At 49.9% G+C, this 17,158-nt stretch overlaps 1 protein-coding gene across 2 annotated transcripts in view; it reads right to left on the bottom strand.

Annotated features, from left to right (window-relative positions):
* Positions 1–17,158, bottom strand: part of LOC121532223 (protocadherin-15-like) — a 216,720-nt gene that overhangs the window by 3,185 nt on the left and 196,377 nt on the right. The window contains exons 34-36 of one of the 2 annotated variants that reach the window (XM_045206129.1): positions 3,568–3,589; positions 3,161–3,199; positions 2,200–2,273 (exon numbers count right to left, since the gene is read on the bottom strand). In XM_045206129.1, coding sequence (XP_045062064.1) covers positions 2,200–2,273; positions 3,161–3,199; positions 3,568–3,589 — 135 coding nt within the window. The remainder of the gene's footprint in view (positions 1–2,199; positions 2,274–3,160; positions 3,200–3,567; positions 3,590–17,158) is intronic. The other variant, XM_045206161.1, reaches the window with a different exon arrangement.

Genomic DNA, 17,158 nt, shown 5'->3' with positions numbered 1-17,158 from the left:
TTCAGATGCGCGTGTGAAACAGAACATGTGATTAGGCCCGGATCCCCAGTGGCTCCTGACTGTGGATAACAGAAAGAGAGAGAGGTGGGCGGTAAAGGAGCCTGTCTTTATGTAGACTAAGGCCTCCTTATGGGATTTTACAGTCATTACCCCAGGCAGGCTATTTCTTTTTTTTTCTCTGTCTTTGTTCAGCCTGTCTTTAGTGCCAGAGGGGGGCAGACAAGGCGTACAATAAGATCCAGGGCCCACTCACTACAGAGTGTAGATGTCAGGTCACTATGAATCCAGATTAAAGGCTTTGAGTGCTCCCAGGGAGAAACCGTCTGCTAAAATAGAAACAGACCATCAGCTTAACAGGGCTGACTGTGACTGGATGGAGACAGGGAAGTACTTTGACTTGGTTACCTGTGGTGACCTTTAACCTACACTCTTAAGAAGTAAAGGTGCCTGGAAGAACCTTTTGGGTGGCCACACCGGCGGAACCTTTCCAGTTGAAAATGATATTTAAGGAACCTCTGCGTAAAGGTTCAAACTGGAACCCTTTTGTGATTGGAGGGGTTTTGAGGTAGCAGCCTATCAGATTGGAAGTGTGGTTTATTGGAGGCGTGGCTTTCAGTGAGTTAGCATAAATGTCATTACTGTTCATCATGTTAAAATGTTCCTTGAATAGCTATGCATATTATATATTCTAATATAATATTACTGTAATAAAGTGTTAACTATTTACATTCAGGATTCACATAGGCTTTTGAAGCTCACTGAAGCTACAATACAGTTTTTAACCTTACCATTTGATGACAATACAAAAGAACAGATGAACAAGAATGACATATACTTTAAAGAATATCTATCTTCAAGCCACGCCCCTACTAAGCCACGCCTCTGCTTCAGGGTTCCTCCAGGAACACGTTGCTACATTGAACCATTAAAGGTTCCTCCAAGAACCCCTCAACTAATCGAAGATGCAAATATGAACCATTGACTAGCAATGGTTCCTTGAGGAACTCCAGGGGTTCCTTGAGGACCACTAATTCTAAGAGTGTACAGTACACGGTGTCAGTAGTGACCAAATGGCTAAATGGCTCAAGCCTCCAGGCAGAAGACTATTACCCCAACGTGAGCCGAACTCTAATTTTATTCATAGCGGTCGGTGTGAAGGGAAACATTAGCATTTTGAGAGACCCGCTACATAGCAGAGAGAAAAATAACACCCGGTATGGCTGAAATCAGAAGCCTGGATGGTGTAATTAAAAGGTGAAAAGCTGCATAGAGAGAGAGAGCGTGAGGAGAGAGAGAGAGAGAGAGAGAGAGAGAGAGAGAGAGAGAGAGAGAGAGAGAGTGAAGAGAGGAGAGAGAGACACTCAAAGACAGTGAGAGGTAAATCTATCTGCTGCTACAGCATCTGGAGATCCGAATCATTCATCCTCTACATCCGAGGAGTCAAACTAATTTCATGGAGGGCCTAGTGTCTACCGGTTTTTGTTTATTCCTTTTAATTAAGCCCTAGAAAACCAGGTGTGGGGAGTTCCTTGCTAATTAGTGACCTTAATTCATCAATCAAGTACAAGGGAAGAGCGAAAACCTGCAGACACTCTGACCTCCGTGGAATGAGTTTGACACACGTGCACTATAACTACCATCCTCTCACTTGGGCGCTGGAGGGGCTACATTTTAAGAGCTTAAATCCACAACATTCAATCTGCATCAACATTCCTTGTTGTTCTGATAGCATGTAATGTGCGAAGTGAGTGATTAGCCTGGCTATCATTGTGCCAGGAGACCTAAATGGGGGTCTCTAGTGTCTTAAAACTAAATTATGGAATTCATCACAGGTGGCAACAAACGACAATATGAACTATTTTGTCTGAAGCTATCATTATGTATTCTGACCTGAACGCTTCACTTCAAGGCTGTTCGGAAACTCCGATTATTCAGTGGGGAGGCAGTCTGGTGGCCTTTTGTGTTGAGAGCTGTTTGGTATGGATGGGTATTTAACTCTAAATGAGTCTCTGGACTCTGCAGACTGACTGAGTTTCCCTGGTGTGAGGTGAACTGTCGGCACTCATATACACACAGGATCATAAAGGCTTTAGGAACACAAACACACACCGTACACAGACACACCGTGCCCACACACACACACAGCCACGCATGTAAGCACACATGCACATGCACACACACACACACACACTCCCTTACCCATGGTCATAATTATAATAATCCTGGGTGTAATAGTCCTGGCCAGGATCGATGCCAGACTCAATAGAGAGCTCCTATTGTGGGTAAAGAAGAGGTATTATTCAAAGTTGAAGGAAAACAAGAGAAGGCCATCAAACAGGCTTTATTAAAGGAGGATTTTACACTACTTTGGAGAGCAAAGGGAGAGAGAGCGAGAGAGAGCGAGAGAGAGAGAGAGAGAGACAGACAGACAGACAGACAGACAGACAGACAGACAGACAGACAGACAGAGAGAGAGAGAGACAGAGAGAGACAGAGAGAGAGAGACAGAGAGAGACAGAGAGAGAAAGAGAGAGAGAGAGAGAGAGTGTGTACAGACTCAGTGAGCATAGCCTTGCTATTGAGAAAGGCCGCTGTAGGCAGACCTGGCTCTCAAGAGAAGACAGGCTATGTGCACACTGCCCACAAAATGAGGTAGAAACTGAGCAGCAGCAGCACTTCCTAACTTCCTGCCAAATGTATGACCATATTAGAGACACATACTTCCCTCAGATTACACAAACCCACAAAGAATTCGAAAACAAATCCAATTTAGATAAACTCCCATATCTATTGGGTGAAATACCACAGTGTGCCATCACAGCAGCAATATCTGTGACCTGTTGCAACCAGTGAAGAACAAACACCATTGTAAATACAACCTATATTTATGTTTATTTATTTTCCTTTTTGTACTTTAACTATTTGCACATCATTATAACACTGTATATATACATAATATGACATTTGAAATGTCTTTATTCTTTTGGAACTTTTGTGAGTAATGTTTACTGTTAATTTTTTATTGTTTATTTCACTTTTGTTTATTATCTATTTCACTTACTTTGACAATGTAAACATATGTTTCCCATGCCAATAAAGCCCTTAAATTGAATTCAAGTTGAATTGAGAGAGAGAGAGAGAGAGAGAGAGAGTTCTGTACCTCCGGTCTCAGAAGAGAGGGCCTGAGTAACTGCTGTTGCTGCCAGAGAGAGAGAGGACAGTTGAGGAAAAGACAGCAGTAAGGGAAGTAGATAAGAGGAAGGTTTCATTAAACAGACAGAGGATCAATGTAAATATGGATGGGGAACGGGTTGCAAGCGAGGTCAGGGGGAGTTTGATGGGAATGACAGCTTCCCCCATCAGCAGAACCTTTCCAATATCTGTTCATCACATCGCCTCCTTAAATACAAGACGGGCGGTGCATTGGACGTTTATTTCCATATTTAGTTTTTGGTCATTCTATCAAGGCTGTGTCCATAGATAACATGATGTTAAATAAACTGACAAGTAGGACCACCATTCAAAAGCAGCAACGCCAATTTCAGAGGAATGGAAACGCCAACGTACCTCATGATGTCCGTATCCGCGCCTGTAGGCGAAGAAGCATTGAGGAAATCAGTAAACAAGATTGTCAAGATAAAGATTGCTAGAGCTTTTAGATATGAACATTGTATTACTTACTGTAGCAGCAATTGGCTGCTTAAATCAAAAGCAGAGAGTGGTCTCCCTTCACCCATTTTTCAGTTTCAAGTACATGAGAATTGTAAAGCAGTTGTTCATCTCCTTTTGGCAATAATGTGAATTATTCAGTGCTCTTAGATCTATTCTACCCCTACCCCTCACCCAGGGAGAGAGAGAGGGAGAGAGAGAGAGAGAGAGAGAGAGAGAGAGAGAGAGAGAGAGAGAGAGAGAGAGAGAGAGAGAGAGAGAGAGAGAGAGAGAGAGAGAGAGAGAGAGAGAGAGAGAGAGAGAGGGACAGAGAGAGAGGGACAGAGAGAGAGAGAGAGGGAGAGAGGGACAGAGAGAGGGAGAGAGAGGGAGAGACGGACAGAGGGAGAGCGAGAGGGAGAGAGAGACAGAGAGAGGGAGAGAGAGCGAGAGAGAGAGGGAGAGGGAGAGAGGGAGGGACAGAGAGAGAGGGAGAGAGGGACAGAGAGGACAGAGAGGGAGAGAGAGAGAAGAGAGAGAGAGAGAGAGAGAGAGAGAGAGAGAGAGAGAGAGAGAGGGACAGAGAGAGGGAGAGAGAGGGAGAGACGGACAGAGGGAGAGCGAGAGAGAGAGAGAGAGAGAGAGAGAGAGAGAGAGAGAGAGAGAGAGAGAGAGAGAGAGAGAGAGAGAGAGAGAGAGAGAGAGAGAGAGAGAGAGAGAGAGAGAGAGACAGAGAGGGAGAGAGAGACAGAGAGAGGGAGAGAGAGAGTGGGAGAGAGAGAGTGGGAGAGAGGGACAGAGAGGACAGAGAGGGAGAGAGAGGGAGAGATAGACAGAGAGAGGGAGAGAGAGGGAGAGACAGACAGAGAGAGAGAGAGACAGAGAGAGGGAGGGAGAGAGAGAGAGGGAGGAATGAAAGCCAACATTTGAAAAAGTGTGTGAATTACAAGACTTTCATAACTTTCAAAATGAAATGTTCTAGTACGACATAGCTATCGACTAGTCCACCCGTCACATGGGCAAATTGTTTTCAGTAATCAAACCAATTGGAAACGATGTGCGCTGAATAGGAATGCATACCTCGTAGGCATCAAATCATATATCATCTGAGTTTAGGGTGATAAAATACTGCACCCTATGGATCTGACTGAGACCTATGTTATCCATGATATACCATTGTGGGATCTCAGAGTATGAGTTCATATGAAAGACACAGAGCCATTCATACTTTACACACACTAATGGCAAGGACCATTCGGAGACACTGGACAAAGGAAAAAATTTCATTAGAAAATGGAAAAAAAAAGAACAGAGAGGAGTGTATCTCTGTTAATCAGCCGAACCACTTTGCGTAAAACACAAATTAGAATTCAGCCCAGGTCGCTGATCATCTGAAGAAAATTACTGCAATTGTTCTCTGATGTGAATCTAATGAGGAATTCCAAATGAAGATTTATGGCTAAGCCCCCCTCCTCTCATGATGTGGGGCAACTAATGTGCCCCTAGGTGGTTCTCTCTCTCTCTCTCTCTCTCTCTCTCTCTCTCTCTCTCTCTCTCTCTCTCTCTCTCTCTCTCTCTCTCTCTCTCCCCTCCCTCCACACCTGACTGAAGAGGCAGTGTGATATATAATGGGATGAACGAGGTCAGACTGTGTAATCTAGTGAGCAAAAGACAGATGGCTGCGTGGTGTTGTGTGGGCCCTGGCCTGCCAGGCCATCACGCCTCAGGGACGTCAACTTGTACTAATCATATGGGGCTATCAGGTCATGCCTCCTCCCAAGAGGAGGGTGTGTGAGACTGGGCCGCAGTGGACGGCTATGCCCCCTGGCCTGAGCATGGATGTCATCATTGACAAAGTTGATAAGCAGTTTGTGGTACTGGGTGAAAAAATAACCATCACTAGTATATCAAATAGGGGGTGCTTATATTTGTCCTGTTTTAATGCATCTACAAGTGGGTAACCTGTACGAGTGTGAGGTGGACATTTGTGTTTTTGCATTTCCCAACTCCATCTGAGAGTGGGGTCACAGACATTATTGAGCAGCCTGGAGCAATTAAGGTTAAGTGCCTTGCTCAAGGGCAGATTGACAGATTTTTCACCTTGTCGGCTCAGGGTTTAAAACTAGCAACCTTGCGATTACCCCCCCGAGGGTCGAGAGGCGGGCGAGCGGCTGGTCCACCTGAGGCAGGGGACGAGGACCGCGCAGGACTTTGCGTTGGAGTTTCGGACGCTTGGAACGAGCAGGCCCTGATCGACCATTTCCGGTGCCATTTGCGGGAGGACGTCCGACGGGAGCAAGCCTGCCGGGACACCATGTTGTCTTTCACGCAACTGGTGGACATGGCCATCCATTTGGACAACCTGCTGGCAGCCAGAGGACGTCCTGGTAGGGGTCTGCCTGTTTCCACCACAGACGACTCGGATCCCGAGCTGATGGAGCTGGGTGGAGCCGCCGTCCGATAGAGCGGAGGACGACAGTGCCACTCTGGTGGCACGAAGGGACAGTACACCACACGTAGTCGTCAATGCTCTTTTGGGCCTGGAGGCGGCAGGCAGGGCACTCTCGCATCACCCCAGGTATCGAACACTCACACTCGTTCAGAGCCCTCTGCTGCGCACTGTACCCTACACATCTACTTTCCTGATTACATTGTAGTTCCCCAGTGTAAGGCGCTAGTCGATTCAGGCGCAGCTGGGAACTTTATGGACAGGGAATTCTCACACCGTCAAGGCATTTCATTGGTTCCCTTATCCATTCCACTCCCCATCAGAGCACTTGATAGTCAACCATTAGGGTCCGGGTTTGTTAAGGAAGTTACTATACCAGTCACCATGATCACCCAGGAGACTCATTGTGAGCAGGTTACTTTTTCTATTATTGAGTCTCCTGCTTTCCCTGTGGTATTAGGTATCCCTTGGCTAGCACTCCACAACCCCACCTTCTCATGGCCGCAGAGAGTTCTCACGGGGTGGTCGCGAGAGTGTCAGGGTAGGTGTCTAGGTGTTTCCGTTGGTGCAACCACGGTGGATAGTCCAGATGGTACCTCCACCGTGCGCATTCCCCCTGAATACCTCGATCTGGCGCACGCGTTTTCAAAGACACAGGCAACAAAATTACCACCTTATCGGGCGGGGGATTGCACGATAAGCCTTCGGGTAGACACTGTACCTCCCAGAAGCCATGTGTACCCCCTGTTGCAGGCTGAAACGGAGGCTATGGAAACATACGTCACCGAGTCCCTTGGTCAGGTGTATAGACGTCCCTCCACTTCACCCACCTCCTCGAGTTTCTTCTTTATGAAGAAGAAAGACGGCGGTCTGCGCCCGTGCATTGATTATCGATCACTGAACAAGGAGACGATAAGATTTAGTTATTCTCTCCCCCTCATTCCTTCAGTGATTGAGTCAATGCATGGGGCGCGCTTCTTCACCGAATTAGATCTCAGGAGTGCGTACAACCTGGTGCGTATCCGAGAGAGAGATGAGTGGAGGACAGCATTCAGCACAACCATGGGGCATTATGAATACCTGGTGATGCCCTACGGTTTGATGAATACTCCATCCGTCTTCCAGTCCTTTGTGAACGAGGTGTTTCGGGACATGCTTGGTCGCTGTGTAGTGGTCTACATCGATGACATTTTGGTGTATTCCACTACGCGCGCCAAGCATCTGGTTCGCAAAGTGCTGGGCCGACTGTTGGAAAATTACCTTTATGCCAAGGCAGAAAAGTGTCTGTTTTTCCAGCAGTCCGTCTCCTTCCTCGGATACCGCATTACCACCTCAGGTGTGGAGATGGAGGGAGATCGCATTTCAGCCGTGCGTAATTGGCCGACTCCAACCACGGTTAAGGAGGTGCAGCGCTTCCTTGGCTTCGCCAACTACTATTGAAGGTTTATCCTGAGCTTTGGCAAGGTCGCAGCTCCCATTACATCCCTGTTGAAGGGTGGGCCATCCCGGATCTGCTGGTCTGCTGAGGCTGACCTGGCCTCAGCCCCGGTACTGGCCCATCCCGATCCATCACTACCGTTCGTAGTGGAGGTGGATGCGTCCGAGGTAGGCATAGGCGCTGTCCTATCTCAACGCTCGGGCACGCCACCCCAGCTCCGCCGCTGTGCCTTCTTCTCTAAGAAGCTCAGCCCGGCGGAGCAGAACTACGACGTTGGTGATCGGGAGCTGTTGGCTGTTGTCCGAGGTTTGACCGTGTGGAGGCATTGGCTCGAAGGGGCGAAACACCCTTTCCTCGTCTGGACGGACAACCATAACCTGGAGTACATCCGGGCAGCGAGGAGGCTGAATCCTCGCCAGGCCATGTGGGCCCTATTCTTCACCCGGTTTGATTTTACACTGTCATACATTCCGGGTACGAAGAACGTGAAGGTAGACGCACTGTCCTGGCTGTATGACACAGAGGAGAGGCCCAGAGACAACACCCCCATACTCCTGGCCTCCTGCATTGAGGCACCGGTAGTATGGGCGATGGATGCGGCATTACGCACAGATCCATCTCCACCTCAGTGTCCAGCTGGGCTGCGGTACGTGCCTGCTCTTATCCGTGATCGTCTGGTCTACTGGGCACACACATCATCCTCCTCTGGTCACCCAGGTATCGGTCGTACAGTGCGCTGCCTGACCGGAAAGTACTGGTGGCCTACCTTGGCTAAGGATGTGAGGGTGTACGTCTCCTCCTGCTCGGTGTGTTCCCAGAGTAAGGCACCTAGGCACCTCCCAGCGGGTAAGTTACAACCTTTACCAGTTCCACAACGACCATGGTCTCACCTAAGTGTTGATTTTTGACTGATCTTCCCCTCTCCCAAGGTAACACCACCATCCTGGTCGTTGTTCACGTCCAAGCTCTGGAAGGCGTTCATGGAACTTCTGGGGGTCTCGGTCAGCCTGACCTCTGGGTTCCACCCCGTCAAATGGGCAGGTGGAACGGGTAAATCAGGATGTGGGTAGGTTCCTGCGATCCTACTGCCAAGACCGGCCGGGGGAGTGGTCGGTGTTCTTGCCATGGGCAGAATATGCCCAGAACTCTCTCCGCTACTCCTCTACTAATCTAACGCCATTCCAATGTGTTTTAGGTTACCAACCGGTTCTGGCACCATGGCACCAGAGCGCGCTGTGCATCGTCAGAAGGCCAACGCTGACCGCCACCGCAGTGAGGCCCTGGTCTTCGTACCGGGGGATCGGGTCTGGCTCTCGACCTGGAATCTGCCCCTCCGCCTGCCCTGCCGGAAGCTGAGCCCGCGGTTTGTGGGGCCGTTCAAAGTCCTGAGGAGAATCAACGAGGTCACTTATAGGTTCTTACTTCCCCCTGATTACCGTATTAACACCTCGTTTCATGTGTCTCTCCTCAGGCCGATTGTGGTTGGTCCGTTCCAGGAGTCGGAGGTGTGGGAGGTTCCTCCACCTCCTCTGGACATCAAGGGGGCCCTGGCGTACTCTGTCCGTTCCATCCTGGATTCGAGGCGTTGGGTGGGGGGCCTTCAGTACCTCGTGGAGTGGGAGGGGTACGGTCCAGAGGAACGGTGCTGGGTCCCGGTGAGGGATATCCTCGATCCCTCCCTGTTGTGGGATTTCCACCGTCGCCATCCGGCTCGCCCTGCTCCACGGCCTCCTGGCCATCCCTGAGGCTGGTGTCGGCGCGCTGCTGGAGCTGTGCGTCAAGGGGGGGGGTACTGTTACGACTTCCGCCGAGGCTGCCTTCCCTCCTTGTTCGGGCAGGCTTCAGCGTTCGTCGTCACCGGCTTAAGCATCAATCATCATGTCACAGCAGTCAAGCATCGATCATCATGTCACCAGAATAAGACCCTCAATATTTATTGGAAAGGAGCATCAAGCTCATCACTGTGCACTTTCACCACCCTGTGAAGTTCATCATAACTTATTTAATTTGTAGCCTAATAAACTGCATGGTTTCCAGAGTCGTAATGGGAGGACAACACAACATATCATCGCGTGACTCCAAATTGTCTTCGATATGATGGTTATTATATCAATATTTGTGCATAAAGGCGTTTCCACTGCCATTTCCCGCATAATACATTTTATCGACACAAAAAGATCACACCATGTCGAATGAACAAATGATCTCTCCGCATTTATAAAATTACATCAAAACGTTCTGTTTCCATCACAGCTGTCATGATTATTTAAAAAATATATATATTATGACTTCACGCACATAAAAACTGTGGATGGAAACGTGGTTAATGTGAAACATTGCTGACTTTGATCTCAGCACTAAATCTAGTGTTTTGTCTTCATATTGTGACTCCTTCAGCAGAAGAAAGGCACTGTCCTAATCCTAGACAGGACGTTGTTCAAGTGATGCTCCATAACTTTTGTATAATTTCTGCCAGTAGTTTTGAAAGTGGTGCTCACGAGCCAAAACGGGTCGCAGTTTTCTGTGTACTACGTCATCCATTTCATATGATATGTTGCATCCTGGAAAAAAAAAAGATATATATATATATAGTGTGATGTCACGAGAGGCTGTGTCCTGGAGGGACGTTACATCCCCCTGAGGTGGCTGCAAACCCAGACAGCTATGGCTCCATCTGCTGGTATGGTCGGGAACTCCAACCCTCTGTGGCCAATCTTCCCACGCAGCTGAAACCAATGAGGGGCTGATGGGCTGGAGTTGTTTGGAAGGGAAGAGACACGGTCTGGAGGGTGGGCTCGGGGAAGAAGAGAATTGTGTTATAATTTCGTTAGTTGCCGAAGACCTTTAATAAAAATCCTTGTTTTGGTTGAACCTGGACTCCTTGCACTACTTGGGCAACCCCGCTGGAAGCGGTAGCCTCTCGTGGCATCACAGATGGTGGAGAATACGGGCACGCTCAAGCGTTAATAGTGCATGTCAGAGGAGGATACCGAAGGTTTGATCACCCAGTTTTCCAAGTTGGCCGTAGGCTCCCCGCCGACTGAAATGGAGGACATATTGAAAGCCCTTGTTGCTGGCCAGCAAGCCCAGATGCAAGCAAACGTGGCTCTCTTGGAGGAGCAAAAGAAAGCCAACCTTCTGAAGGCAGAGGAATTGCAGTTGCAGAGACAGAGGGTGGTCCAAAATACCCGCCCAATAAAGGCAAGTGACTTTATATCTAAGATGGGAGCTACCGATGACATTGAGGCATACCTGCATGCATTTGAGGCCACGGCCACTAGGGAAGCCTGGCCCAAGCAACAGTGGGTTGGTCTGTTAGCCCCCCTTTCTAACCGGGGAAGCGCTGAATGCTGTCCGGGACCTGGGCCCTGACCAGGTTACTGACTATGATGCCCTGAAGTCTGAGATCCTCAGCAGATATGGACTCACAAAATTTGGTATGGCCCAGCGCTTTCACAGTTGGACCTTCCAACCAGACCAACCTCCTCGGGCGCAGATGCATGAACTTGTCCGAATCGCAAGGAAATGGCTGGATCCGCAGAGGAATACAGCAGCGGCGGTGGTGGAGGCCGTTGTGGTGGATCGTTACCTACGCGCCCCTGCCTTATGAGGCAAAACGGTTCATCAGTCAACAGGCCTTGACCACGGCTGATCTGACCGTGGAAGCTGTGGAAAAGTACCAGGCCACAGCGGAGATGCTGAATGCTTCCCGAAAAGACCCCAGGAGTGCGGCCCCACCACAAATGGGAAGGACCCGTCCAAAGGACCCCAAGGTCTCGAACCCAGCCACGTCAGGACTTATCCCGGCTCCAGGGGGAGCCAGAAACCAGGCGGGTCCAAGAAGAGTACACCAGGAGGGGGGAAACTCGACAGTGTTACCGGTGTGGGGAGATGGGACATATCTCCTGGCAGTGTGGGAAACCAGCCGATGAACCTATGCCCACTGCGGAGTCCTCCAGCTCAGCACCCACACACCGGGTTGCCTCGCTCTTGGGAGTCGTAGATGGCGGCCCAGATCGACCCCCCCACCTGCCCGGTAACTGTGAATCACCATGATGTGGAGGCCTTACTGGATTCTGGTAGCCGGGCCACCCTGGTGCGTAAGGATTTGGTGGGCCCAACGTGTCCGACCCCGGGGAAAGTCCTCCCAGTTTCCTGTGTCCATGGGGACACCAGAGAATACCCCATTACTGAACTTACAATGACCAGCACACGGGGAACCATACACACGACGGCGGGGGTGGTTGATTCCCTCCCCGTCCCTGTCCTAATTGGACGAGACTGCCCAGCCTTTTACCCACTCTGGAGAGAGTCTCAGGAGAGGATAACCCGAGTACCTCGGAAACGGAGAGGCAAGACTCATCCTGGGAAGGCTCCGGTGCAATCCTCCGAGTTACTCACTCCCGCCCGGGCTCTGATAGGGATGGCAGGTGCCCAGACCGACACCGAGACTGGTCCGGATACGGGAGAAGAGAACGCAGCCCAGGAAAGTGCTCCGTTCTCCAGTGAAGAAGACGTCCCAGGCACCCAAGAGCTTCCCCCTCTCACAGGCCAGTATGGTACGGCTCAATTACAAGATCCTACTCTTGCAAATGCCTTAAGAAATGTGCAGGTATTAGAAGGTGTAGTGTTAGGTGATAAGACAACCCCTACTTACCCCCATTTCGCAGTAAACCGGGGTTAGTATATCAGATAGTCAAGAAAAATGAGGAAGTGCATGAACAGCTCCTCGTGCCACAGCCCTATCGGGCCACAGTACTCAACCTAGCCCACACACACCCGCTAGGGGCCCACTTGGGGGTAGAGAAGACTAAGGAAAGAATCATGCAACGTTTCTTTTGGCCAGGAGTACACAAAGAGATAGAGAACTACTGCCGTAGTTGCCCTGAGTGTCAGCAGGTTGCGCCAAAGCCCACATATAGAAACCCGCTCATTCCCTTGCCCATTATCGAAACTCCTTTTGAGAGGATTGGATTAGACATAGTCGGGCCCTTACCGAAAAGTGCCAGGGGACATCAATACATTCTGGTCATTCTGGACTATGCGTCCCGGTACCCGGAGGCCATTCCGCTGAGGAAGGCTACATCCAGACAAATCGCCAAGGAGCTGTTCCGTCTCTCAACTAGTCTGGGAATCCCAAAAGAGATATTGACGGACCAAGGGACTCCATTCATGTCCAGGGTGATGAAAGAACTCTGTGCTTTACTGAAAATCAAACAGCTGAGAACCTCGGTCTACCACCCCCAGACAGATGGCCTAGTCGAACGTTTTAACAAAACACTAAAATCCATGCTGCGGAAAGCGGTAGGGGAAGATGGGCGCAACTGGGATCAGCTGTTACCATACATATTGTTTGCGGTGAGAGAGGTACCTCAGTCTTCTACTGGTTTTTCACCCTTTGAGCTCTTGCTTTCCTACAGACCCAGAGGACTGCTCGACATCGCCAAGGAGGCCTGGGAGGAGCAGCCATGCCAACAGCGGACACTGATCGACCATGTAGGGGCTATGAGGGAGAGAATGAAGGCCATCTATCCCATGATGCGGGAACACATGGAGGCCAGTCAGCGGCAACAGCAAGCCTCCTACAACAGATCTGCTCAGCCCAGGGAGTTTAAGCCGGGGGACAGAGTGCTGGTCCTGGTGCCAACCGTTGAGTGCAAATTCCTGGCAACCTGGCAAGGACCATATGAGGTCATTGAACGCATGGGAGAAGTAAACTACAAGGTGAGGCAACCAGATAAGAGGAAAACTGAGCAGATTTATCATGTTAACCTTTTAAAGAAGTGGCACGCCAGAGAGGCGCTGTTTAGCTCTCTACCCCCACAGAGACCCAGGAACCGGCGCGAGAAGAGGTTCAGCTGGGTCCAAATCTGTCCCCACATCAACGACAGATGGCCCTGGAACTCGTGGAGCAGAACCAGGATGTCTTCTCCTCCCTTCCCCGGTCACACAGAGGTGGTCCAACATGAGATCCGCACCATGCCTGGCCGAACGGTAAACCAGCGCCCGTACCCGCGTGCCAGAGGCTCGTAAAGTGGTTATACAGAAGGAGGTAAGGAAGATGCGGGAGTTGGGAGTAATCGAAGAGTCCCACAGTGCCTGGGCAAGTCCCATAGTACTAGTTCCCAAGCCCGACGGTTCAGTACGATTTTGTAATGACTATCGAAAGTTGAATGAAGTGTCTGAATTTGATGCATACCCAATGCCTCGTGTCGATGATTTAATAGACTCCTTGGGGCATGCTCGTTTCATAACCACTCTTGATCTCACAAAGGCTACTGGCAGGTGCCCTTGACCCCGGCGTCTAAGGAGAAGACAGCCTTTGCCACCCCCGGGAGGGCTCTACCAGTATACCCGACTTTCCGTTTGGTCTCCACGGGGCACCTGCCACGTTCCAACGCCTGATGGATCGAGTCCTTGCGCCCCACAAGAGGCACGCAGCGGCTTATTTGGATGATGTGGTTATACAAAGTCAGGATTGGGCCAGCCACCTACCCCCGGGTACAAGCGGTGCTGGATTCGCTCAGGGAAGCAGGGCTCACGGCAAACCCGAAGAAGTGCAAGGTGGCCTTCAGTGAGACAAACTACCTGGGGGTACACCATTGGGCGGGGGTTGGTCAAACCACAGGAAGCCAAACTGCGGGCCATACAGGACTGGCCGCAGCCCATCAACAAGAAGCAAGTAAGGTCATTTTTGGGCCTCGCTGGCTACTATAGACGCTTTATTGCAGATTTTGCTACCATAGCGGCACCATTGACGGAGCTGACGACCAAACGCCACTCACGAATGGTGAAGTGGAACCCTGCGGCGGAGGCGGCTTTCCGCAACCTGAAGCGAGCACTCTGCTCCAGTCCGATCCTGGTGGCACCAGACTTCAAGAAGGAATTCATGGTCCAAGCGGATGCTTCGGAGGTGGGTCTGGGTGCTGTCCTCACCCAGGCACATGACGGGGGAAGAACATCCCATTCTCTACCTAAGCAGGAAGTTACTTCCAAGAGAGAAGAACTATTCAACGGTGGAGAAGGAATGTCTGGCTGTAGTCTGGGCCCTGGAGTCCCTTCGGTTCTATCTCCTGGGCCGACGTTTCATGGTGGTATCTGATCACGCCCCTCTGCAGTGGATGGCCAAGAACAAGGAATCAAACAGTAGAGTAACCAGATGGTTTTTGAGCTTGCAACCGTTTAACTTTTCGGTTGTCCACAGGGCTGGCAAGCACCACGGAAATGCGGACGCCCTCTCCCGGCGTGATGCCTTCTTCACTGCCTTTACCCCGACGAGGACGTCGGTCCCGAGGAGGGGGATGTGTGATGTCACGAGAGGCTGTGTCCTGGAGGGACGTTACATCCCCCTGAGGTGGCTGCAAACCCAGACAGCTATGGCTCCATCTGCTGGTATGGTCGGGAACTCCAACCCTCTGTGGCCAATCTTCCCACGCAGCTGAAACCAATGAGGGGCTGATGGGCTGGAGTTGTTTGGAAGGGAAGAGACACGGTCTGGAGGGTGGGCTCGGGGAAGAAGAGAATTGTGTTATAATTTCGTTAGTTGCCGAAGACCTTTAATAAAAATCCTTGTTTTGGTTGAACCTGGACTCCTTGCACTACTTGGGCAACCCCGCTGGAAGCGGTAGCCTCTCGTGGCATCACAATAGTTATATTATAATTGTTTTGCAATTTGTATGCTATGTTACGAATCCAATTCGTATGCTATGAAGAAGAAGAAGAAGAAGAAGAAGAAGAAGAAGAAGAAGAAGAAGAAGAAGAAGAAGAAGAAGAAGAAGAAGAAGAAGAAGAAGAAGCAGAGATAACATGTGGTGTGCTAGCGAGCAAAGCTTTATATAACACATATACGATAGCTACTCAGTGGAGTGGAGTAATCCCGTGTTCTGTGGCAAATTATACATTGAGTGTACAAAACATTCCATGACATAAACTGACCAGGTGAATCCAGGTGAAAGCTATGATCCCTTATTGATGTCACTTGTTAACTCCATTTCAATCAGTGTAGATGAAGGGGAGGAGACAGGTTAAAGAAGGATTTTTAAGGCTTGAGACAATTGATACATGGATTGTGTGTGTACCATTCAGATGGTGAATGGGCAAGACAAAATATTTAAGTGACTTTGAATGGGGTATGGTAGTAGGTGCCAGGCGCACCGGTTTGAGTGTGTCAAGAACTGCAATGCTGCTGGGTTTTTCATGCTAAACAGTTTCCCATGTGCATCAAGAATGGTCCACCCCCCAAAGGACATCCAGCCAACTTGACACAACCGTGGGAAGCATTGGAGTCAACATGGGCCAGCATCCCTGTGGAACTCTTTCAACACCTTGTAGAGTCCATGCCCAGACTAATTGAAGCTGTTCTAAGGGCAAAAGGGGGTGTAACTCAATAATAGGATGGTGTTCCTAATGTTTGCTATACTCATATCTCAAGTCGGGAAATTCCTTATGCGATTTTACCTTGGAACTCAAAATGGTTGAAATAACTTTAGAGAAATGAATACCATTTCTCCTTTTAATGAAACGGATGGGTAGAATTCTCTAGATTATTTTCATCTTTAGGTGACCATAAAACCATACAATTATAGGCTAAGCTATGATACTGAACAAGACTAGCCATCAATTCATATATAAAGAAATATCAATCGACATATCAGATTGAAAACAACTCCCTTAAAAAAAAAAACATGACAACCAAAAAATGACAAACAATAGAATTGCAAAATAACACAAAATGAAGAAGCAAAAAATAAGAAACTGAAGAGAAATAGAAGGAGAGAGAGTCACATTGCAGTGGACTGAGAGGGGAAGCGTTTCTCCAGCTCTTCCACTATGGAGTTCATTTTCATGTTTGGCTGGACGTGCACCTGTTCCGACTGTTCTCCAACCAGAGCCTCAGCCTGTACCTCTGCTGTGGTGGGGGCTACGGTCTCTGCAGTGTCTAGTTCACCATATAAAGAGTCCACAGAATCGACAGACCATCGTGGCTTCAGGACGCCCTGTGGAAGCATCTGTTTCTTGTCTATTTGAATCCACATGTTGGCAACAGATTTCTCTATGTCGGTGATGTTCTGTACGTTCTTCAGGATCCCCTTCAGCTCCTTCCTGGGGAGCTCGGGGTCGATGGGGAGGGGCGGCGGGGGAGGGCGCAGGGACACAGGCCTCAGGGTGGTCACAGCGGGAAGGGGGGGAAGCACAAACGTAGATGGACGATTGAGGGAAGGGGACATGGGAGGAGGGAGAGGTGGAGGAGGAGGTGGGACAGGGTTTTTGCCGTAGTTAAGGGGGGAGGGGGAATTGGGAGGAGGAGGCATAGAGGGGGGAGTGGTGGAGGGCAGCAGGGGAGGGGAGCTGGGCTGGGGAGGAGGAGGGGGGGGGCACGTCTGGGGGTTCGGGGATGACCTCCAGGTTGACCTCGTAGGGTTCGGTGGAGGCTGAGTTGTAGTTGGAGAAGCTGGAGCTGAACCTGCGCGGAACGGGCGGAGTGGGCTTGTGTCTGGGGGGTGGACTACCATCGCTCTGGGTGATAATGATGCATGGTGGGCTCTCTCTTTCTCTACCCAGGATGGAGTCCAGAGACTGACGGTCCTCTCTGCCTCTACCCAGGATGGAGTCCAGAGTCTGCC

The sequence above is a fragment of the Coregonus clupeaformis genome, chromosome 1 (genome assembly GCF_020615455.1).
Source record: "Coregonus clupeaformis isolate EN_2021a chromosome 1, ASM2061545v1, whole genome shotgun sequence".
In the NCBI taxonomy this organism is placed as follows: Eukaryota; Metazoa; Chordata; class Actinopteri; order Salmoniformes; family Salmonidae; genus Coregonus; species Coregonus clupeaformis.
The sequence above is the reverse complement of the archived record's forward strand: the minus strand, read 5'-3'. Positions and strand labels throughout refer to the sequence as shown.